General features: G+C 37.1%; 1 protein-coding gene across 7 annotated transcripts in view; it reads left to right on the forward strand.

Annotated features, from left to right (window-relative positions):
• The window catches only part of LOC112045107 (rap1 GTPase-activating protein 1), a 391,775-nt gene that overhangs the window by 233,532 nt on the left and 131,756 nt on the right, over positions 1-26,487 (forward strand). Inside the window, exon 1 of one of the 7 annotated variants that reach the window (XM_052887388.1) lies at positions 19,780-20,509. The exons of the other annotated variants lie outside the window; for them this stretch is intronic. Within the exon in view, the coding sequence (XP_052743348.1) occupies positions 20,267-20,509 (243 nt within the window). The 5' untranslated portion in view covers positions 19,780-20,266. Of the gene's footprint in view, positions 1-19,779; positions 20,510-26,487 lie in introns of those variants that run through there. 7 annotated transcript variants of the gene reach the window in all.

The raw sequence follows: 26,487 nt of genomic DNA on the forward strand, positions 1-26,487 counted from the left end.
AACGTTTCTGAAATTCAAAAATGTATAGGATTTGACGGCCTCCGTGGCGCAGTGGTATGGAAGGTCCTGGATTCGATCCCCGGCTGGGCCCATTGAGGTTTTCTTAATTGGTCCAGGTCTGGCTGGTGGGAGGCTTCTGCCGTGGCTAGTTACCACCCTATCGACAAAGACGTACCGCCAAGCGATTTAGCGTTCTGGTACGATGTGTAGAAACCGAAAGGAGTGTGGATTTCATCCTACTCCTACAAGTTAACCCGTGTCCATCTTAGATTGCTTCATCACTTACCATCAGGTGGGATTGTAGTCAAGGGCTAACTTGTAGAGAATAAAAAAAAAAGGAATGGCATTTGCTATGGACAGATTACGTGACGTTGTCGATTGGATCTGTCATTCCCATACATTTAGTTAGTTTCCGAAGCGTTAGCGTTTGTAGAAAGTGAATCGACGCGCCACATGCCTAAGACCCGTGGTGTATTATAATTTGCCTTTTGTTGACCGCTACGAAGACGATACCCGAAGTGTTATTTTTGCTTATTACTTACCTCGCTTAGTTCCCGTTCCCGTGCGAATACGGGAACAAAGTAACATCCTCAGCCTCACAAATAACATGACATTACAGCCATTTGTGTTTAATATGCTGTCAAGGTCGCCATTGACGGTCAATTATTCTCACGTTTCTGAAAAGCAAACGGCAGTACCCACGCGGGATACTATAGAAGTCATGTACGCAGTGACCAACACACGATCAATTGTAGTCGTCGGTGCTACAGAAACGTGAGAATAATTGACCGTTTGTGGCTAGCAACTAGTTTATTTTTTTACGGCAATATGGCGATTTTTTTATTTTTTGATCTCAATATACCTACGTCAATAAAACGCCTTTGTAGGTATAAGTGATAATTAATTACAACAAGGTAATATTTAATCAAAATTGTTTGTGTCCTGGCGCCAGGCGACTCTATATTCATTACAGATATTGAATATCTATCCAGGAAAACGAGAATTGTGTATGTTTAATTGTTTATCCTTAAAACATGCACGTAAACTAATTACTAAGCAGTAAGTTTTACTATTAAGGCAGTGATAGCCTAGTGGATACGACCTCTGCCTCCGATTCTGGAGGGTGTGGGTTCGAATCCGGTCCGGGGCATGCACCTCCAACTTTTCAGTTGTGTGCATTTTAAGGAATAAAATATCACGTGTCTCAAACAGTGAAGGAAAATGTTGTGAGGAAATCTGCATACCAGAGAATTATCTTAATTATCTGCGTGTGTGAAGTCTGCCAATCCACATTGGGCCAGCGTGGTGGACTATTGGCCTAATTCATCTCATTTTAGAGACTCGAGCTCAGCAGTGAGCCGAATATGGGTTGATAACGAAGTTTTACTAAACTAAAACTGCAGTATGGTTTTATTAGCCAAACTCGAAACTGATTAATTTATTTTGCTATTTTCCGCGAAAAAATTACAAATCCAAGCGGTAACATACATGATGTTATACGTTTTCTGTGATTTCACCAAGATTCGGCAGGAAATCTTCTATGTGGGTACGTTTCAGACCTAAAGATGCGATGGCACGGTTTAAGACCATAATACGGAGAAGGTTATAGGATACTTTTTATTGCGAAAATAAAATGAGAAAGGATTGAAATAGGGGTTGAAAGTTTGTATGGAAAGTCATTCATTTTTAGAGTTACAGTTTTAAAAATTTGTTCATAAAATATAAAAAATAATACGAAATATAATGCATTCAAAAATTTTTAAAATTTAACCCCTAAAGTAGTGAAATAGGGCTTGAAAGTTTACATCGATTTCCACGCGGACGAAGTCGCGGGCGTTCACTAGTTTATAATATTAAAGTAAAGTATGGATAGATTTCTAAAATTAAATATATTTATTTTTTCATTTGTATAGATAAAACTCGTAGGTTACCGTAGTTTCTAGGTAAGGAAATATTTTGGTTAGCTCACTAAAATATTTCCTTGCTACTTACAGTTCAGACGTGTGTATAAAATAAATAATTCTAAAACACAACATAAGATCAAAGCGTGTATCTGACGCACTCTAGTATATTTCACCCCATTTCTAATAAACCCGTCATCGAGTTACCATTTTGTTATTATTGAATCATTTTAGATCAGGATTTCTAAGAAGTAGAAGAACAAAAGGGAAGTTAATGCAAGCTTCCGTTCGACATACTTCTGAAGCCAAAAAATTCTTAAACATACGACATTATAAACACAGATTAATCGTAAGATTTAAGCCTCAGTTTTCTTCAAAGTAAATTGCACCTAATCACTACTATTTAAAAGTTCACTTTACATTAGAAAAATATGAGGCTTAATTCTTAATCTATGTTTATAAATACGCCCGTTACTTATTTATTTTATTATTTTTGGTTATACCCTTCCCTAAGTATCCTATGTCCGTCTCCTGGTTCTAAGATACCTACATACCCACTTTTTTAGATTGCAGGTAGATCTGCAATCTGCATGATGACCTAACTTTTAATGAGAGCAAGCATCAATAAACTTTTAGCATCATCGCTAACGCGGGCTTCGAACCTAAGACCTCATGATCAGACTCAAAACCATAAACACGATATGACAAGTATTTTTTATTTTTTTTATTCTCTACAAGTTAGCCCTTGACTCATCTCATCATTGAAATTGCATCATCACCTACCATCTCACCTGATGGTAGGTGATGATGCAATTTTAAATGGAAGCGGGCTAACTTGTTAGGAGTAGGACGACATCCACACTCCTTTCGGTTTCTACACGACATCGTATCGGAACGCTAAATCGCTTTGCGGTACGTCTTTGTCGGTAGGGTGGTAACTAGTCATGGCCTCCCACCAGCCAGACCTGGACCAATTAAGAAAACCTCAATGGGCTGTCAGCTGGGGATCCAATCCATGACCTCCGTCTTGCAAATCTACCGCGCATACCACTACGCCTCGGAGACCGTCAAAAACTCAGGTTTCTATGCCACCGGAAAGTATTTATGTGAGAAAAAATAGTCATTGGTATAATTAATTTTACAAGCATTTATGTACGTTAAATTAAATTTACGTTTCGCATCAAACCAGAAAAGTAAATTAAGAAATGGTTATCTACGATGGTGACTAACGGTAACAGTACCACTATTTAGAACATTTTGCTCAATTGATGTTTTTTGCGCCTTTTAATAACTGGGCAAGCGATCTCCGTTACTTCATTGACAGGTTTTACGCATGAGTGCTATTCGACGGTTATCTATCGTCGTCATCAACCTATATTCGGCTCACTGCTGAGCTCGAGTCTCCCAGCAGCGCCGGCCCGAAGTAAATTTTAGAATGGAGCGAGATCCAATTTTGGCGTCTCTCCTGTTTGCTCCTTACATTATACTAGGGACGTTTGAAAAGTTCGTAGCCTAACGTATATAGGAATGTTTTTTACATTTTTGAAATTACCCTCATTTTATAGTAAAGCTACATTATTCAATAGTAATAGTATAAAACTTCTCTCAGAATGAGAGGGGTCAATAGTCCACCACGCTGGCCCAATGCGGATTAGCTGACTCCACACACGCAGAGAATTAAGATAATTCTCTGGTATGAAGGTTTCCTCACGATGTTTTCCTTCACCGATTGAGATACGTGATACTTAATTTCTTAAAATACACGTAACTGAAAAGTTGGATGTCCATGCCCCGAACCGGGTTCGAACCTACGTCCACCGAATCGAAGGCAGAGATTATCCACTGTAGTGAGCCTTAAAAAGAGGTTGATAATGATGACAAAAAGACGGCCTTATCGTTTACTATCGATCAGTGTTAAACAACCTTATTTGGAACTTTACGATCTAGATCGGATTAAAAGTAAAAGTCAAGATGCATTCAACGATTCAAGATGACCTCGCACATTCATATGAACTCGATAATGGATTGAGAGCCTGCAATAGTCAGATATACCTCATTTTATGATGACAAAAATATTGTAAAAGCAATTGTCATAAAGTTGCTCATATCATATAGTATAATATAATATGGAACCTTTGGAAGTTGGAATGTTTTAAGGGTTTAGACCCTCAATCGTCCAAGTATAAAGCGTATTTTTTTCATGTACCTATTTATGAACTCAATTTTTTTATAGTACGAGTTAGCGCTTGACTGAAGGTAAGATGCAGAAATCAATGCATGATTAAGAAAACCTCAATCGGTGCTTTTGTTTGAACGCGCTAATCTCAGGAACTACTGGTCCGATTTTAAAAATTCTTTCAGTGTTAGATAGCCCATTTATCGAGGAAAGTATTATAACACCAAATTTACAACAAATTTACCGGTCAGCTAGTGTAATGGTACAACTGATCGTGTGTTGGTCGCGATGTGCATGACATCATGCCGTTAGCGCTGCAGCATGTGGGGTTATAGGATGGTGGGTGCTAGCAATAGCCTTTATAAATTGAGGTAAGTCCGGCTGTCGCATGCTTTATTCTACAATAATTGTCATTCCCTTTTACTTGTATAGTAAAAACACAACGATATACCTACTTAGTGGAATCATTGATGTTATGTGATCATCTTGTGTTATTGTGAAGTTGTGATTGTTGTTATTTGTTATATCATTGTGTTATTTAATTTATTTTGTGCGCTGTGAAATGCATCTGGTGGACGCGTTTCGTTGCTTTTGTAATATCAACTTGTATAAAGTAAGTTATTTAATTTTTGAAGTAACGCTTCTTTACTCACGCTTGACTTGGGGGGAAAGATAGCAAATACGTTACGAAAACTGTAATCGGGTGCTGCGAACGGACATTGCATGTAGCGCAGCACTGGCGTGCACTTCATAGATGCATAAATGAACTGCATAGAATTAATTACGATCCAGTATTGGAAAAGAATTTTTAACTGGCTGACGTATGTACTGACGTAGGTACTTTATATAATGCCTACCCTAGTTAAAAAGGTTGTGCACGTCTCTCGTCGTCACGATGGAGAGCTACAGAATGACTGAAGGAAAACTTCAGTCGTTTGGTTGTTTTTTTAATACTTTTTTTGTTTGGATGGTGCTAGTTAGTCGGCTGCGGGCCACGAGAGCCTGGGTTCGAATCCCGGACCGGGCTATTTATGTCACTTCGTTGTTTTTTTATATAGAGTTCTTAAGTCTTGTCTGCATTTGCAAAGACTTCGCAAACTGAAAACAATAGCAACATAAATGAATTGTTCACTAATCGTAATGAACTTCTGGAAAGAATGAATAAAATTTATACGAGAAAATTCAAAAATTCAAAATTCATTTATTTCAGTTAGGCTTAGTTTACAAACACTTTTAAAAGGTCAGGAATATGTCATAATTTATTATAATCTAATGGTGATAATAATAGTCGAAAACTTAAAATTAAAGTTACGAGGGTTCCAAGCGCGCCTTGGTCCGAGAAGAGCCCACAACCAATATTTGACCAAATCGTAAAAAAGATATATAAAGTAGTCAAATACAAAACATCATTTTAGAAAATGGGTTAAAAAGATCAATACTATCTGTTAAATAGCCATTCAGAGGTTCTACAAAAACAACTTTAGTTTTATTGTTTTTGTCTTGGCAGTTCACTTTTCCTTGCGTTTCTTTTAGAATTGCATTTTTACCACAATGTTTTATGTAAAAGACCTTGCTTTTTTGGCCTGACAATTTAATTTCGTTGCAATCGTTTTCTTTTCAGCGTTTTACCATTGGCTCTTTTACTACGAATACTAAACATTTTAAAGTCCGAGAGCTGGTCGATATTGTTGATTTGATATTTTTTTTATTCTTTACAAGTTAGCCCTTGACTACAATCTCACTTGATGATAAGTGATGATGCAATTTAAGATGGAAGCGGGCTAACTTGTTAGGAGGATGAAAATCCACACTCCTTTCGGTTTCTACACGGCATCGTACTGGAACGCTAAATCGCTTGGTGGTACGTCTTTGCGGTAGGGTGGTAACTAGCCACGGCCGGAGCCTCCCACCAGCCAGACCTGGACCAATTAAGAAAACCTCAATCGGCCCAGCCGAGGATCGAACCCCGGACCTTCGTCTTGTAAATCCACCGCGCATACTTCTGCGCCACGGAGGCCGTCAATATTAGAGAAAAGATGAAAACTTGTCCTGTACTGGAACCTCTTATTTCTCTCTTTGCCATTTCATTAAAATCGATTCAGTGGTTAACCCAAACATACTAAGGTAAGTAGATAATAAAATATACAGACTTCTTTCTTTATGCGTGTGTTATTTACCTATTGTCAAGTTGAAATAGGGAATACAGCCATTATGACCTATTGTCATGGCAGTATAATATGAGTCACCGAACTGTCAGTTGTGGCTCTCAGTTGACCTTCACACACATAGGCTTGGTTTGGTTACAATACACACAATCTGTTGAACTCAATCAGATTAAATTAACTGCGCCTGGACGGATAATTGCGAAACGCAGTCACCATTATTGTTCCTTTGGTTATTAATACATTCTACAAATGTAACAACATGACTAGAACTACATGTTAAAAGTGCCATATACTTGAAAATGATTAAGTCAAATTAGTAATTATTTGTACACTGCTATATACAATGCTATATTTTCAAAATACATGTCCTGGGTTCGATTCCCAACTAGGGTTATTTATTTTATATTTCCTTAATTGGTCCGGTGGCAGGCTTCAAACATGGCTGAGTTTCCCTACCGGTAAAAATTTAGCTATGCGTAATAACATCGATGCGTAATAACTTTTAGAGACGTATGAATAGTATCAAATATATAACGAAAACAAGAAAAATAGACATTATGAAGAAAGCGGGATACAAAAGGCGGCCTTATCTCTAAATAGCGATTTCTTCCAGGTAACCAGGGTAATGTCAGCCACTGACGATCAATATGCATGACATCATACCGATTTCAACCAACACACGATCATTTTTATCGGCTGTCGAGTCGTTAGCGCTGCAGGCATATGAGCTTACTTGATTGTCAGTGGCTGACATTAGGAAACTCTTCAAAGTTAGCCCGCTACCAATTTAAACTGTATTATAACTTAACATCAAGTAAAGTCGTAGTCAATGTCTAACTTGTCAATGAAAAATCCCTACTAATATTATAAATGCGAAAGTAACTCTGTCTGTCTGTTACGCTTTCCCGCTTAAACCTCTCAACCGATTTTGATGAAATTTGGCACAGACAATATTATTAGACCCTGAGAAAGGACATAGGCTACCTTTTATTGCGAAAAAAAGGGATGAAGGGTATGGGGTAGTGTAGAGGTAGGGTAGGGGTAGGGTAGAGGTAGTTGAAAGTTTACATCGAGTTTCACGCGGACGAAGTCGCGGGCGTCCGCTAGTAAATAAATAAAAACAAGTTTTTGGAACACATTCAAAAGAGATCATAAAATAAGTCAATAGATATCTTGGCAATAGCCAAAACACTGCATTGAGATAGAATAAACGAATTCATTGTGGATCTACGGACTTACATGCCCAATTGCTTGAATATTTTGGCAAATACCACTTCATATAAAAACCAAACTAACTTTTTTTTTTATTATTTACAAGTTAGCCCTTGACTACAATCCCACCTGATGGTAAGTGATGATGCAATCTAAAATGGAAGCGGGCTAACTTGTTAGTAGGATGAAAATCCACACCCCTTTCGGTTTCTACACGACATCTTACCGGTATGCTAAATCGCTTGACGGTTCGCCTTTGTCGGTAGGGTGGTAACTACCCACGGCCGAAGCCTCCTCCAGCCAGACCTGCACCAATTAAGAACCTCAATCGACCCAGCCGGGAATCGAACCCAGGACCTCCGTCTTGTAAATCCACCGCGCATACCACTGCGCCACGGAGGCCGTCAAAAATTATATATATATTTAATAATACTAATGAAATTAACATATTCGTTAATATAAGTTCACACATCTTACCAGTTACCAGTTTAGTTAAAGCTAAATAAATAAATAAATAAATAAATATACTTAAACAATACACATCACTATCTAGCCCCAAAGTAAGCATATTATTATATTGTGTTATGGGTGCTAAGATAGTTGATATTATAATATTAATATACAATTACATATAAATACTTATATAATGTATAAATACACACAGACACTGGAAAACACCCATGCTCATCACAAAAATATTTTCCAGTTGTGGGAATCGAACCCACGGCCGTGGATGCAGAAAGCAGGGTCTACCCACTGCGCCACGCGGCCGTCAAAAAGCTAAAGATATAGTACGAGTGCCCACCAGAATATTTTGGCAACCAACACTGCGGTTAGCTGAACGAGTTAAATCGTTAAATATGCGCTTGAACCAGTTTTCTTTGGAAATATACCAAATAAAGCGTCGCAAGGAAATCGTACAAGCAACTGCGGTTATTGTATGCGTACTTTTTCCATGAATTAACATTTACATACATTCCAATTTGAAACTTAGAATGAAGTTGGGAGCCAACATTTTCTTTGACCTAGTCAGCTTCTCAGTCCGGTTATATAATCTTGTCTCAAGTGTCGGGCTCCTTATGACTGCAGTTGCGTTAAAGTTTACGGTTAGTCTAGCAATTGTGGTGACAGTTAGTTTTAAACATTACGATACGAGTGCTATCAATAATGGTTCAATATAATGTGACGCAATTTTTTACTTTTTTTCTATGTGTCATCGAAATAATTGAATTTGAATTTTAAATCTATGCTTTACGAGTATAAAGAAAGAGTAAAAGCTGACTGTCTGATTTCATTTATCTTGGGATCTACTAAACGGATTTTTATGCGGAAACTTGTGAAAAAGAACTAGATTGATTTGTTTAATTGTGTTGTGTGTATAAATGTTATCCAGAAATACAGTATATTTACGTAGATGAAGTTGCGGGCAGCCGCTATTTCGAAAAATAGTGCATAAGAGCTTTGGTTGATAGCCATTCAGTGCCTACTTTAAAGTCAACTGCTTACTGTTAAAGTATATTAAATTTCGCAAATCGCAGGGATTAGCTGGATGTAGTTAGCTCAGTATCGTGATGTTTGGAAGTCCCTACAAAAGGCCTATGTCCTGCATGGACGTCCATCGGCTGATATGATGATGATGATGATATAAAATTTGCCGACGTGTTGGCTTGTCTATAGGTGGTTTAAATGACATATTTTAATATATATCTGAAATAAAAAACCCTTTTAGAGTGATGAGTTTCCCGCCGCCGTCGTGCCTATTCCCCTGTGTAACTGCGCTGATTGAAAATGAAAAGCAGGAATTGTAACTCTCTTCTGAAAATATTTTCACTATAATTTTATAGGTCATGATGATTATAGTGCAAGAGTACATACTTTTTATCAACGCCAATTAAAACATATTGACGTGGATTGAAAATAAATGGAATTGGATATCAGATTTCACGAGAATTGGAAGGAAATGGTATTTGGAAAACTTTGGTGCATTATAGGCGCATATAATCGAATTGGCTGCCACTTGGTTGAAGGGTGGTGCATTATGACGTTTGTTTCCCACCTCGTCATTTATACCTACTTGTGCCGTCATCCTTTACTGTCATTATCATCACTATTAGCTGATACACCTGCCTCTTGTAAGGACTTTGAAACACAACGGTGTTGATGCATGCTTCTACTGCTGCCTTTTAGACGACGTGACCCCAACGGTGACCCCTGCAAGGGGAGGACAACAACGATATTTTATACTAGAGATAGGGCACTAGTGCATCAAAACTGAGGCGCAAAAATAAAAAAAAAACATTAATTTAAGCACTTTTGAAACGTTCACTTTTAATTCTTGAGTTTCTTGCCACTAATGTAAAGACTCTACTGATTCTGATTTCTGCTGAGAAGAGCCGGCAAGAAACACAATAGTTCATCGTCAGTCTTTTTTTTTTTAATATTCTTTACAAGTTAGCCCTTGAGTACAATCTCACCTGATGGTAAGTGATGATGCAATCTAAGATGAAATCGGGCGAGCCTGTTAGGAGGAGGATGAAATCCACACCCCTTTTTGTTCTCTACACGACATCGTACCGGAACGCTAAATCGCTTGGTGTACGTCTTTGCCGGTAGGGTGGTAACTAGCCCCGGCCGAAGCCTCCCACCAGCCAGACTTGGACCAATTAAGAAAATCTCAATCAGCCCAGCCAGGGATTGAACCCAGGACCTCCGTTTTGTAAATCCACCGCGCATACCACTGCGCCACGGAGGCCGTCATAAGGCCTGCTGAGAAGAACCGGCAATAAACTCAACAGTTCCTCGTTAGACTCCTATCCGTGGGTAAACTCTGATAAAGTGATAACACAATACATCATATACAATAAACAAAACACATTATTTCGAAGTCGGTTAGACAGAACGTGCAACACGTAGCATTGCCTACAAACACTGCGTCATTATAGATAGAGATTGCATGTTTAGATAGAGTCGAGGAATTTTGTAACATTTTGTAACAACATAGTTTTTGTATCTATTAAATTATTGTTACCTATTAAATTTATTTATGTCGCATACCGCTGATAAGGACGTAAAAAGAATTGGTCATGGATCTAGAAATATGTACACATATATCTTGAATAGATAAGGTGTTACTTGCAAAGTAAGTGGTGTTAAATAAATAACATTATTCTGTTATTTCTCGCGAAAATCTGACAAATATTTGACAAAAAGAAGTAAAAAATAATGACGAAAAATTGGGCTGAGTAAAAATAAATGGCAATTATAGAGAAAATATAAAATCAAACTATCTCCTCCTTTACTAAGCAGAATTTAATAACACCTCATAAATGAGGTAGGTTCCAAAGATTTAGACTTCTTAATACACGTGTACCCCGAGGCTGTCGAAAAGGCGCTGGCTTTGACATTCTGAACTCCGACAAGAGTGCCAACAAAATCGGATGCTCAAGACCGGAGAAAGTACGCCAATTTTTGGGATACCTAATTATTGTATAACGTTCGAAAAACATTTCGCTTTCGGCAGATTTTTAGTAAATCCATAATTACCGCAAGCGAAGGACATAGGCTTTTTAAATCCTTTAAAATACTGCATCTCATATCCCTGGTATCCGTGATAGCCCAGTGGATATGACCTCTGCCTCCGATTCCGGAGGGTGTGGGTTCGAATCCGATCCGGAGCATGCACCTCGCACTTTTCAGTTGTGTGCATTTTAAGAAATTAAATATCACGTGTCTCTAACGGTGAAGGAAAAACATCGTGAGGAAATCTGAGAATTTACTTAATTCTCTGCGTGGTTGAAGTCTGCCAATCCGCATTGGGCCAACGTGGTGGACTATTAGCCTAACCCTTCTCATTTTAAGAGGAGACTATGATAATTACCGCATGCGAGGACAACGTGGGCTTTTTAAATTCTTTAAAAGACTGCATCTCATATCCCTAGGGAAGCGGTTACGTAACCTGCTCATTGGTTATGCAACACTCGACTCATTTGGCGGTCGATAGCTTAGGCACTGTTGAGTAACACTAGGCTGCCTACTTCACGATCTAACCTTTAGCTATCTGTGTTGACCGGTAATGAACTTCGATTATAACGCAATTAAAAACGTTTGTTCTAAACACTGAATCATTTATCTAGTCACTAACCCCTGCATTCTGTTAATGGCGGATTTACAAATTTGCCGCCAGTAAGCTATTGAATTTTGCCGCCCCTACTGAACTCTGAAATTCGATAGGTATCCTAGTTCGCAATGAATACAATTACCATAAATGGTGTCAATAAAATTGCAAGTTTTAATATTTTATTAGTAGGACTGTACAGGACTAAAATATTAAAGTTATTGTTAGAATATCTTTATTTCTGTAGAAGACAAAGTTTTTTGGTTCACATTTAAAATCCGTCCCCTAAAATCTGCCGCCCTAGGCTCCAGCCTAAGTAGGCTGGCCTACTGCTAAATCCACCACTGCATTCTGTAAAGTTACAGCGCTGTGCCAATATTTGTTTCCATGACAACTGCGTTGTTATGCTAGCCACTCACCATCCGATATCCACATGCCTGCATATATATCCACGGGTTGTCGTCCGATAAAACTGATCTCCGCATGAAGTCATGCACATCACGACCAACACACGATCAGTTTTATCGGCTGTCAAGTTAGCTGTGCACTCTGCAGGCATATGAGATTACTTGATCATCAGTGGCTGATATTCGTGACATTTTAATTTTGGCATCTTAAAAACATAAGGATTAATTCGAATAAGACTTATATTTAGTTATAGGCGAAAAGTTCGTCGACGAGTGACAAATATCGGAATCGCATTCCAGAATATTAACGATCAACGATGTTTCGACAAATTAATTTGTCAGACTCCTTCATTAAGCAGTCTTTATCAAGCGCTTTAAACAAATCACATTGTTTGACAAAAATGTTTGATTTGAATTATAATTCGCGGGTCCTTTATACAAAACCATAACATTTTATATCCCAGGAAATATAATCGACTAAAAAAAACAAAGCAAAAACAGCTTTTTTGCCCCAAGTGATCTTTTACAGGCAATTAGCGTTAATGAAACTAAGTATAGGTACAGAATGATGTAATACGAGTATTACTTAACTAAATTTTAATAAATATAATTTAAATTATCTCTAATCATAAAAAGACTTTTCTGTAGCTATTCTTTTTTATGCTACGATTCTCATCATTGTTACTAAAATATATACTGTTCAAAGAGTTTAAGGTCATGAAACTCAGTTGGATCGTGATAGGATATTACTGATGTTGCATCCTAGCTTCGAAGAGCATGTGAGACGTCGGATTTGGTTATTATCACGAGTACATACATAATATGCCCCGTCTTTTGTAAGGACATCTTATGGGCAAAATGTTCTTCCATGCACTATACAAGTATATAAAGATGCCTATTCAATGTTGCATAAAATACGCCTTGAAGATGTTTCAATTAAAGGTGGCGGGAGGCACAGACTACAAAAGGGTACCTTTGTTGAAACTTGCATTGTCTAGTAATCAGAGATTACTTCGTTCAAGTCGCAGTAACTCCAAGACTCGGATTCAAATACGATTTCCAAATCAAAGAGTTCTTGAATATGATTCGTGTCTGTCTAACTGTTGTCATAATCTACTACTAGCTGACGCGCGGTTTCATGTGCGTGGTTCTCGTTCCCGTAGGAATATTTGGATAATATATAACTTATAGCCTTCCTCGATTGATGGGCTATCTAACACTGAAAGAATTTTTCAAATCGGACCGGTAGTTCCTGAGATTAGCGCGTTCAAGAAAACAAACAAACTTTTCAGCTTTATAATATTAGTATAGATTAGCTGAGACTTTACGAATAGTTAGTTCGTGTTTAAACAAATTACTTGAATTTTTTTTTACATGATGATTGCCCAAAGATTGATTCTGGTGCATTCCAGTTTTTCAAAACATGATACCGGATATGACTGTCGGTATTCTAGTAGTAATAACATCTCATTGCTGTTTGTTAACACAGAAATTAGAATGCACACAGGCGTCATGCTACGATTCTAGAAAGCGAAAATTTCTGCTTCGGCCTTAGTATTTACAGTCGTTTATGGTATAAAGAAAGTTAAGTATAATAACGTTTTGAAGCCATTTTGTCACTTTTTTTCTCGAGATTGATGCTATGATCTATCAGTAATGGTTATACAGTTACAGATTTAAGTTTGAATTACACTAGGTTTACGGTTGTTTAATATTCTCTATCTTTAAAAATTATTTGAATAGATTAGTACCTATATATATCGAGTAATCTATATCCCCGTTTTCCTACGGGAACCAGTAAAATCCTGTAATTACTAAAAAAAACAAAGAAAGTGGGTTAAATAGGTATGATTAGTTAGCACTTTTATTAAGATTGATATTCTTTTTTGTATAAGTACCTACATTAGACAAATATTTTCATAATTATGGTGAAACTGTATTTTGAAGTACCACTTAAATAATTGTACCTTCCATTTATTTACTTAGTCGTTAATTATTTAACTCATTAAATATTTTATTTATATGGGTAGCCAACTGTATGCGTCATTTGAATTATTATCTTCCTAAGTAGCCTACAGATTCTGTAGTGATTAAATAAATAATTTAGTAATTTCTTTAGTTTTAATTACTATTAACATGTATAATGATGTAGGGAATCGCTTAACATTTTGTATTTCACTTATTTATATTACTTCCTCAAATAACTAATTATTATTCATAGATAGATCAGATAACTCCGCGTTTAATTTAGTTTATTAACATAATATTATGTGTATTAAGTCTTAAACATGGTTACCGTTTCTAAAAGAATTGGATTGAGCAAAATAACCAATTTACTGTTTTATGTATATTTTATACTTACATAAAGCAAATAATTTTATTAAGTAGGTACCTCCTTTTGGATATATCAAAATAATACTTGTCTACAATCTCCCTGATGGTGAGTGATGATGCAATCTAAGATGGAAGCGGGCTAACTTGTTAAGAGTTAAATTATTTACAGGTAAATGTATAACTTTGCCTTGTACATATTTTTTTCAATGTGACCATATTTTTTTGATCAATATTCCTTTTCCCCTCCTACTACTACTAACTAGTCGAGAAAGACTGTGTTAGGAGTGGGTACGACAATAGACCAACGGGGCGGGGATCGAACCACCACGCCTCGGTGATGAGTTCGACCGCTCTTACCGTTAATTAATACCGTAACCGTAAATTAGCAAATAATTTTATTAAGTAGGTACCTCCTTTTGGATATATCAAAATAATACTTGTCTACAATCTCCCTGATGGTGAGTGATGATGCAATCTAAGATGGAAGCGGGCTAACTTGTTAAGAGTTAAATTATTTACAGGTAAATGTATAACTTTGCCTTGTACATATTTTTTTCAATGTGACCATATTTTTTTGATCAATATTCCTTTTCCCCTCCTACTACTACTAACTAGTCGAGAAAGACTGTGTTAAGAGTGGGTACGACAATAGACCAACGGGGCGGGGATCGAACCACCACGCCTCGGTGATGAATTCGACCGCTCTTACCGTTGAGTTATTGAGGCTATAATGAAAGTTTAGTTAAGTTAAAACTTCAAAATACCTAGTTCAAATTATACTCGTAAATATCGATGAACTATGTCTTACTTCAGTTTGTAAAATCAGAAGAGGAAAAATCTTGTTTTATGCCCTCGGATTTTTACACATTTTTTTACGAATGCGAATGTCGTGTCAGTGTAATTTGAAACTGTTTGAATGGGATAGTGAGCTCCTGCCACCCCTTGACTAGACAAGATGTTTGTATAGAAACTTAAATCAGCTTGACTTGGAATTGGAATTTGGTTTCAAGCTCTTTGTGTACTTGGAGGTACAATGAAATTGGTTTTACTTTACACTCCATTCCACGCGGTTTCGCCCTCGCAGTTACCGCTTCCGAGGGAATAATAAAAAATTAAATAAACATATTACTTGGTGAGGATGTAGCATTCTATTGGTTAAAGAATTTCCAAAGTCAGTTGATATTCTAGAGATTATCAACCTCACTAATTCATTAACATAATATGTATGAATATTTACATTTAACCTACCAGTACTCCTATGAAGCCTTCTACTCTATTATAATAGTAGATTGTTATACAAGGGGCTAAAAAGACCCATTATATACGAGGTATTTTTAGGGCACGAGCCGTAAGGCGAGGAAATTAAAAAAACAAAATTACTTTAGCCCCTAGAGGCTGAAATGCTTGTTTAGCCCCGCTGTGAAGTGGTAATATGATAGTGTTTTTCAGCTAGAGTAGTGAAAAAATTATTATTAGTAAGGTAGTAGGTAACTTAGAAATTACTCGTATTTATTGGCGAGTAATAATTACTTAGAATTAATTACGGTCCCCATTGTACTTGTATTAAAGTTTTTAAAATTAAAATAAAGCCTTCCATGAAGCCTAATAAAATAGTACAACAGCAGTTTCCTCAAAAATGACCGCAAACCATTATATCCGGTAAATTGACACTAAACCGCAACCTCCGTTATCCAAAGAAAGAAAGAAAGAAGAAAGAAAGAAAATAAGTTTATTCACTTTTTAGTGTCACAAACAGTACATCCTATCTTAGATATTACATGACTGTCTGTGACACCAAACAGAAAGGGTTTACAGCTCAGCATTAGCCGTTCATCGCAGGAAAGCAATGCGCAGCGCTGATTTTCAGCTGAGACCCGGGTGACGTCACAGTCAGTTATAATTATAAACTAAACATCTAATCAAAATACTTTAAATACATCCAAAATAAAAATTCATACAATAAGACACAAAATTAAAAAAAAAAACCAAAAACAAAAAACCTTGATAAGAGCGTATAAATAAAATGATAATAACATAAAGATAAATGCCAACATACAATAATTAATATTACATATATATATACATATAATATATATAAATAGAAATATGAATACTTATACCAATTAATAGACTGTACCTAAATGTGTTATTTGCATCTAAAGTTCCCATTAAATAATTGATGCCTCCACTGCATAATCTTCTAACTCTTTTTGTCTATATAACATGAACTTCTTCAATTTCTGAGAGAAGCTAAATTTGGATTGAGAGTCGCGAATAGGTGGCGGAATGTTGTTCCAGCATCGAGTGGCGGCATATTTAAAACTGCCCCTAAAAGCCGCAGAACAATGTCGCGGGAACATAAGAGGCTTTTTTGCGCACCTATACTGTTCTTTACAATCGCATACCCTCACTAGCTTCTCAAAAAGATATGATGGCCTACAATCCTTGAAAAGACCAAATAATAAGGAAGCAAGATGTAGCTTTCTCCTGGAACACATCTTTAGCGAACCATGTTGGTTTAAAAATGGAGAAACATGTGTTCTAGGGGGAATTGAAAAACAGTAACGTGCACACGCATTTTGTACCCGCTGAATGAGCTTGCTCGTTCGGACTAATAACCGAGGCCCATAAACCACGTCAGCGTAATTTAACTTTGACAGTACGAGGCTTTCAACTAAATGACTACGAACTTCCTGACTAAGATACTGTCGTATTTTATATAACACCTTTAGCCTATAAAAGCAGTTACGTGCCACCACAGCTACATGCTTCTCGAACCTCAGCTCGGAGTCCATCAGTAAACCTAAATTTCGCGCTTCAAATACCCGTTCTAATTTCGTTCCCTTTAAAATGACGTTAGCAGATTCAAAATTAATCTTTTGTAATTGAGCTGGTGAACCAAATACTATAAGCTTAGACTTGCAGGGATTAAGTACCAACGAGTTTTTTTGTGTCCAATCCGCTATTCTCTGAAGGTCGCTATTAACTCTTTCAACTGCTAGTTGATACTCATGTGGTTCGAAAGAACAATATACCTGCAAATCATCAGCATATAGGTGAAATTGACAATTTTTAATGTTATTGGTGATATCTGCTATGTACAAAATGAATAAAAGGGGACCTAAAATTGACCCCTGTGGAACACCTCTGTCAACTTTAGTGATGGAAGATACGCACTTCTTGCCATTGTCCTGCGTTATCTCAATAAACTGAGTTCTATTCGTTAAATAACTATCGAACCAATTTACTGTATTGATATCAAACCCGTAATACGATAGTTTGGAAAGTAACAGTGGAATATTTATACAATCAAATGCCCGAGAAAAATCTAACAATACCAGCATTGTACACTTTCTTTTGTCTTGGGCTGTCAGTATGTTGTCCGTAACATCCAAAAGCGCAGATACTGTGCTCCTACCAGCTCTGAAACCTGATTATCCGGAACATTGTCTTAGATATCCGAAGCATTTTGGCTTCGGAAGCAGCTGCGGAACCACCTGTTGGATCGTTGTTCCATTGCTCCCCATGGGGTGTGTCAGCCGGATGTTCCCACGGTTACCAACGCACCATACATCTACCTCCTACATACAATTGCTTCCTTTATTGAATGTATTATAGGTAATATTTCGGCGCATTTCGCATTATCCTGAGGCACCATCATTCTATTTTTAACTCCCGATGCAAAAAGGGGGGGGGGGGGGGGTTTGGTTATAAGTTTCACGTGTCAGTCTGTCTGTCTATCGGTCTGTCGGTCTGCAAGGTCTTGTTTTGTATGAAGGGTGATTTATGTGCGAATGTTCTTACACATGTTTGATGAAAATCGGTTGAGCCGTTCTGGGGGGTTCAAGTGGGGAAGAATAACGGAATGTTGGCAAATGTAATGTTAGCCAAGTGAGGTCTCAAATGAAAGCGCTCTGAAAGAGACTATTGATGACTTGATCGAGAGTATATTAATAATTTCATGATAATAATTGAAAAACCTCCAATTTCAAATTTTTCAATTTTATTTAAGCCTAATTTAACGGCGTACTACAGGCTCATAGCCATGATAGCCCAGTGGCTATGACCTCTGCCTCCGAGGGCGTAGGTTCTAATCCAGTCCGGGGCAAGTACTTCCAACTTTTCAGTTATGTGCATTATAAGAAATTAAATATCACGTGTCTCAAACGGTGAAGGAAAAACATCGTGAGAAAACCTGCATACCTGAGAATTTTCTTAATTCTTTACGTGTGTGAAGTCTGCCAATCCGCATTGGGCCAGCGTGGTGGACTATTGGCCTATCCCTTTCATTCTGAGAGGAGACCCGTGCTCAGTAGTGAGCCCAATATGGGTTGGCAACGAATTAGGTGTATGATAGGCGCATAAAAAAGCGCGACTAGTACTTAGGGTACGAGACTAAAAATATTTTCAACTCCAGGCTGAGAAAATTTCAACGGTTGTACTAGTGTTTATTATGTTTGAGTAGGTAGATAAAATTTTCGTTTTTATTTCTTCAATGAAATGGTTTTTAATCTATACTTATAATAAATCTGTAGAGAGGTCAATTCTGTACATATGTATTATGTAATATATTTCCAAAATAACTATCAGGGGGTGATTAGTGGTCGATACTGATGCCAAAAATGCAATTAGTAAATTTTTTGTCTGTCTGTCTGTCTGTATGTTCTTCATAGAAACAAAAACTACTCGACGGATTTTAACGAAACTTGGTACAATTATTCTTCATACTCCTGGGCAGGTTATAGTATACTTTCATCACGCTACAATGAATAGGAGCAGAGCAGTGAAGGGAAATGTTGGGAAAACAGGAGATGTTACTCAATTTTTTAAGCTTTCGCCGCGTGGTATGTTAGTCATTGAAACAAAAACTACTCGACGGATTTTAACAAAACTTGGTACAATTATTTTTCATACTCCTGGGCAGGTTATAGTGTACTTTTCATCACGCTACGATCAATAGGAGCAGAGCAGTGAAGGGAAACGTTGGGAAAACGGGAGAAGTTAATTCATTTTTTAGGCTTCCGTCGCGTGTGCAGCCTTAATGGGTAGGGTAGGGAAAGGAATAGGGTAGGGCAGGGTAGGGGTAGTTCACGCGGACGAAGTCGCGGGCGTCCGCTAGTGAATATTATAAACATAGGTAATTATTGTAGAGTTGCGAGCCGTACCTATTTTATTGTTTCTATTAAGTTATAAAATAGGCACATACCTACCTATGATATAACTTATTTCATAATATCGAATCACTGGAATTAATTTAAGTGTTCTACAAAATCTGAAATTATCTGATCTCTTGTACAGTTTTTGTTTTCCGATTTTGCTACATTCACCTGTCTTGTCTTCACAGTCTGCGACTGAAAGTTGAATGCCATGTCTGTCCTTATCTAACGTACGGAAAATGCATTTCAAAGAAAGAGAAAAACGTCTTCGTTTAACCGGTGACGGTGCAAGGCTAGCATGTGGCACGCGTCATTCCGTTTTCAAACGCAAAGCGGACTAGACGTCAGTTGCCGGTACGCGCGTTCGTGTCTCGAAACACTATCGTTCGTATTTTGACAGTTCCGGAATAACGCGGTTGATTGGAATTTCGATTGTTTTGGTTAAATTTATCAACGATTCGTAACTATTTGTGTGTTAACTGTATTGTGAGTTGTATTAACAAGTGTTTGCAATATTATTTTGGCAAATAAATAAAGAAATTCAACCTACATCCAAAACGCCGGTTGCAAAGAGAAAGTTCATACTCACTGTTTACGAACTGTGGACAAAGCTATTTGGGACGCATTTTTTCGGAGTTTTCTTGAGCCGCGTGGATAATTGAAAAAGTTTTGCACGCTTATGGGAACGGGGAAACCTATAAGCATAAATATACCGGAAGATTTATTATAGAAGTCCTTTCGCTTTGATGGTGATTAATGGTGTGTGATGATGCGACTTGAGGGGCTCTGAAAGGTTCGCGTATGGATTTTCTGGGCTTTATGAGGGAGAGGAGGTCTTTTCCAGTGAACGAAGTGGCTCTTAAAAGTGAGAAGGATGGTGGTGGACGGAATTTGGTGGTGAACTCGGTGCTGTGTGGGGTTGTAGATGAACTGTCCAACGGCAGGACCAGGCGAGGGTCGTGGGTTCGACACGCCGTCATGGGTGTACTCAGGTGGAAGGATTTGACAGGGGTCCGGACTGGATCTCCTACTGAACAGAAAGAGGTATGTACAAATGTGTTGCCTCAGTAGCTCAACAGTAAAGAGGCCGATCACCGAATGGCCGTGGTTCGATCCCCGCCCGCTAGACTATTGTTGTTGATGACACTCCCATGATACCTATGCGGGTGCGCGGGTGTGAAATCGTGCGTGCGGGGAAGTGAGGTGCATCAGTCTTGGATTTTTTAATCATCGCTACACGCCCCACGGCCCGCGCGAACCATCGGGAGTGTTACGAATGAAGTTGCCAAGCTATAACAAAGTATTTTTAAACTAGTTGGAGGGGAATGAGAATATTGGTCCTAATACCTATTATTTTTCAAAAAAAACATCAAATTATAGCATACTTAATGACTTGGACATAAAAGAAGGACGAATAAGTAAAGTTTAATAGACTGTTCTAGTGTAGTTTATTATTTATGACTTGTTGACTAAAGTTGGAAACTACAGCCTGATACAGAGGTCATTGAACTGTTAACTTAAGTTACTATTAGGTTCAAATGTCAGTAGGTAGTCTCTACTAAGCGTCTAGTCTTCTTGCTTGCCTCTTTCCCATTATCAGGTTATCTTCGCTATAGGATGTCTATTGCTGGACATAGGCTATCTGTAAGCAGTGCGTGCACAAGGTTTCTAAGTAGGGCATGCACCATAGGTACAAATTGTATAAAATTGAAAATTCCTCCTTTACTACAGGTACGTAATGAATCCTCAGGGTATGCATTGCATTTATGCATACATATATGAGAAGCACGCAACTGTCTGTAGGGACATGCAAACACTGCGAGGAAAATGCTTCGGCCGTGGCTAGCTATCACCCTACCGGCAAAGACGTACCGCCAAGCGATTTAGCGTTCCGGTACGATGTCGTGTAGAAACTGAAAAGGGGTGTGGATTTTCATCTTCCTCCTAACAAGTTAGCCTGCTTCCATCTTAGACTGCATCATCACTTACCATCAGGTGAGATTGTAGTCAAGGACTAACTTGTAGAGAATATAAAAAAAAAACATCTTGGATATTGTCAACGAATTCGTCAATGAACCACTGACTATCTCTATAAACTATTACGTAAACATGACTAAGAGAGAAAATTTAGTGTTTCATCCAAGTCCGGTTATCCAAGTCTTAGTACTGGCTGTTAGCGATGTGGTTTGACGTCATAATACATATTGCGGTTAAGATGTCGTTTTCATTTTGTTCTCGCTCTTTGTGGACCCACTTTTCGTAATGTGTCAAGGCAGTTTTATTTTTATTTCATAGTCACTTGTAATGAGATAGGTATGCAATTTACGTCAGAAATCGGATAGGGAAAGAATTGTATAAATATATTTTTTAATTTGGACTTAAGTCGTCTTGTTACTTCAATGACATCGTTGTAACTTGCAATATAGTAGTAGTAAGACCAAGGAAATCGAATAAGGAAAGAATTTTATTAATATTTATATTAATCTTTGACTATTTAGACTATGGACCTGTTTCGCACCCAAATTCACCAACAAAAAGTCTGTCGTTTTTGAGGGGGACAAGATAACTACATTTTTTTTACTTGATCGATTTTTTACTGATCCGTCAAAAGAATCGTTTTTTTTTAGATTTTTTTTTTACAAATTTGATAAAATGTAGGTAGAAATACTAACAAATGAAACGTTACTCCATCTTTTACTAAACTACAAGTTTTTGGCAGTTTTTTATGCCATTCAACTTCACAAACCGGCATTTTTAGGGAGCTCTTTACACGCCGAAGACGATTACAACAATGAAACATAGATTCTATAGCAACAGTTTTTATAAACGCGTTAGATCATTGATTTTTGATCTTTGCCAGAGGAGTAACGGTTAGCGAGGCAGGTCAGGCATTAATAGATACAATTCTCTCCCTATCCGATTTCTGGAGGTGCATGCGCCGGATTAGATTCGAATCTACGCCATCCGATCGAATGCAGAGGTCATATTCACTGGGCTATCTCAACTGTTAATGGATATGTTGATATGGAGTAAATGTAAATGAAATAAGACCATAGTCAAACACCACCTTGGTGTGGAATAAAATGTATTACTCTATATTGAATGAAATATATAAATATTACCAGTAGTGAATCGTATAAATCCTTTTAGCACGGCATTGCAATATCTACTTCGCATCCATATGCAGTACGGCGGTATACCTACTTCCTTTCACGGCCGAGACGTTGCTTAATGAAAAATTACGACCTCGAACCGTAGGTTACAATTTATACAATCCAGTGAGATTTGTTCAATTGAATGTGATCTTTTTTACGTGAACTGTAGACATGAAGAGAAACAACTTATTTCTTTGTTCTAACATAACTTAACTATACCTAAAACTACCTAATTGCCTGTTAATCTAAAAGCTCATGTAATTTACAAGTAGCTTAATGATAAATGAGATTAACCCTAAGTTTTATTTATTTGCTTAACTTAAAACTACAAGAAATCATAGTTCCCTAAAAAAGATAACAGGAAAGCACCATAATTTTTATAATTAATTTTTCTGTGTTTAATTTAATATGTATTGCATATAGATTTTTAAGTTCTGTGAAATATTTGCACCCTCCTTATTTATTACCGTTCACTTGGGAATACGGGGATGAAATATAGCCTGTAACACTCGGGGATAGGGTAGCTTTCCAACAGTGAAAGATTTTTTCAAATCGGTTCAATAGTTCCTTAGCCTATTTATAATATTAGTTGGTACTAGGAATTCAGTTGTAGCTTATGTAGAGAACGGATAGTAATCTTCGAGGATATAAGCCGTATCCGGGGGTATATTTAAACCAAGATTAATGGGCTCATTAATACCAACCGCTTTCTACAATAACCAAGTGCTAAGTAAACTATATTTTCAGTTAAAATGACTTCTGATCTTACTCTTTTCTTCCAAAATTCATAACTTCTACCGGTGTTTATGAAACCTGCTATTAACTACAAAAACATGTGCCGTAAGATTCTTAATAACCACAGAACATAAAGCACTTACGCTGTGCTATAATCGGCTCACTGTTGAGCACGAGTCTCCTCTTAGAAAAAGACAGGGTTAGGCTAATAGTCCACCACCCAATGCGTGCAAGACTTCACACACGTAGAGAATTAAGAAAATTCTCAAAATTGCAGTTTGGATTCCTCACGTTGTTTTTCCTTCATCGTTTGTGATAAACGATATTTAATTTGTAAAAATGCACAAAACTTGGAGGTGCACGCCCTGGATTCGAACCCACGTCCTCTGAATTCAAGGCAAAGGTCATAACCACTGGGCTATCACGGCTCTCCGTGTGTACCGTATAAACAGATATATCTATTGTATCTTCAGGAGGCATCATCACTTATCACTGTATGAGGTCATGTTTATTCAAACCAAAACTTCTCATTGATAAACAAATGACCATATTATGTTGTAGGTACTAACAAAGAAGTTTCACCGTTACCTTTACGATTTCATTTAATTACTTACTACTAAACATATATAAAGTAATATTTTTTAGAGGTAATGTTGTTTGTTTTCAACACGCTTATATTAGCTTTACTTGTAAGTAAGTATGTATGTAAGAAAATCAAATCTTGGAATCTTAATTTGACCCACTTCCCGGTCTTCGATTAGGAAGAAATTTTGCACACGCTCTGAGTTCTGATGACAATACATGACTAGATTAGAAAGCGATACTACCTACTCGGTTATGATGTAGCACAGATGTAGAATATAGGCTATATTTTATCCCTGTATTTCCAAGGTGACGGGTGCGTGAGTGAAACCGCGAAGCATCTGCTAGTTATAAACAGTTAACTTAAAGGACAGGGTTGGTAAACCTTTTTCTCGAATACATGTTTAGAAAACTCCCAATAAGGTGCAGTAATTTTTTAAATGTCAGACTGAAAGCTTACAAACCGTTGAAGTTGAAATTATCGCAAGCATAATAGCGAGAGATTTTTGGCAATTTTTACAAAGCAGGGTGAATACGGAAAACGAAAAACTTGCCTTGAAAAATATGTTAACTCGTAACTAAGCGAGTTCGATCGGTATTTTGTACAGAATGCGCATACAAAAGAGCAATATTTTTGATTCTATAGCAAATTCTGTAATACAAACAGCCTAAAATGTAATAATCCCTAAATAATAATGACCTTGTAAATAAAATAATAAATAGTTAGCAAACACTGTACAAGTTGTATAATAATAAGTAACATAAGCCTACGAGTATATTTTATCCTCATATTCCAACGGGAATAGGAAATACGAGGGTGAAACCTAATATTTAGCTATAGAGATAGCCAATCATCAATTATAATCTTAATTCTTCTTCTTTGTTGCTACACTCTTGACAGAGTGGTCGTGGTCGTCATTTGGGCGCGGTGGCAAGCCTCAATATCCGTCGCCATTCCTCCCGTAGTGTGGCTCTCCTAGCACATTCGTGGAGCGATCCATGGAGAGCGGTTTTTACTTGGTCAGTCCAGCGCCTGACCTGCCACGTGCTCTTGTGCCCTCCACCTTTCCTTGCACCACAAGTCTCTAATCTTAGTTAATTTCTTGCAAAATGAAATGCCAGTAAGGTCATAACAAAAATCGTGTCGAGCCCGTCGTCGTATCGTCGGATATTTCTCACTCCAATTACTCTTCACGTTTTCACTGCAGGGTTGCCATGCGAAAATTCTCTAATTAATGCAACTTTGCGTGAATGCTGCTACTTTTTTTTCTACTCTTATAACAATTTCACTCTTTTAATTAGGATTTCGTTTTAAGTTTTTTTTTATGACGAACACTCATGACGACTTGTTTTTATTGAATCGCAAGGAAATCTCTAATAAAAGTAGCATCGCTGAATAGATTTTGAAGTTTGACATTTTGAAAACTTGCTTTTAGTATTCATTAGTATAGTGAATTATAATTACAAAAATAAATCTAGCAGTGTCAATTACCATTTCAAGGTTGAATACACCTGCTTGTGAAGTGACCTCTTACCGTCACTTATACTCAAACAAATAGAGGTTAAATTAGACACTCAGTGCCTGAATGATCTCCTGGGGGTGCCCCTACAACGTCTATGAATTCCACTGTTAGTCTGCATCAGCGTATACTATCGTTATTACAGTGTAACATATACAAATCTTAATTAAATTAAGTGTCAATAAATCGTCAGTGTGAACGAATTTTTTTTTATTCACCGACATAAGTTATTTGAGTGCAGTCTATATTACCGTCTAAGTTACACTAAGTTTTGAAAGTGTACCTTTCGTTTGTTCCCTGAAAATTACCAAAATTACTTCTTAATTTTTATATTCTGCGCTATGATTGTGAACAGCCGCAGTCAAAGTTCCTACGAAATTGCAGGAAATCAGAACTGGGTCAAGAAAAATTCCGAAATTGAACAAAGAAAAACTTTCTAATGCTATACTTATGTTAGACAAGATGTCAAATTGGTCCATTTCCACTTAATAAACAAGTTAAAAAACCTTTATAATACCTAATTAACTAATTGATTCGTTAAGGTAATTATGACGTACTTAAAATATTTGACCTTAAGATTTTAGAATGTCGTCAATGATACAGTTTGTTTATTTGGAAATAATTAATTTGTTATTGTCAACCCTTGAATAGTCATATATTTGATGGAAGTAAGGCAACATGTTTGGGATAAAATTGTATTAATATAAGCCCGGATTTCGTTTTGACTTATACATGAGTGTTCTTATTCGGGAACTGGCAGATATTTCTTTCGATGATAGAAACCGTTCACTCGGATGATATATCGTAACGAAATAAGCAATTTAATCTTTCATCCCGATACTAAATAATAAATCAATCCCTTATTTATCTTCGGCATTGTTGGTGTGTACGGTGTTGGTAAAGTACTTTTTTTATGAATCAGTATTTATTATATAATAATACTCTGTTTCTTAGTTTCTACCTTTTTGACTTTAAACTTTTTGATTTTTACTTCTATTTAAGCCTCTAATTAATAATGTTTATTGAACGA

The sequence above is a fragment of the Bicyclus anynana genome, chromosome 19, assembly GCF_947172395.1.
Source record: "Bicyclus anynana chromosome 19, ilBicAnyn1.1, whole genome shotgun sequence".
Classification (NCBI taxonomy): domain Eukaryota; kingdom Metazoa; phylum Arthropoda; class Insecta; order Lepidoptera; family Nymphalidae; genus Bicyclus; species Bicyclus anynana.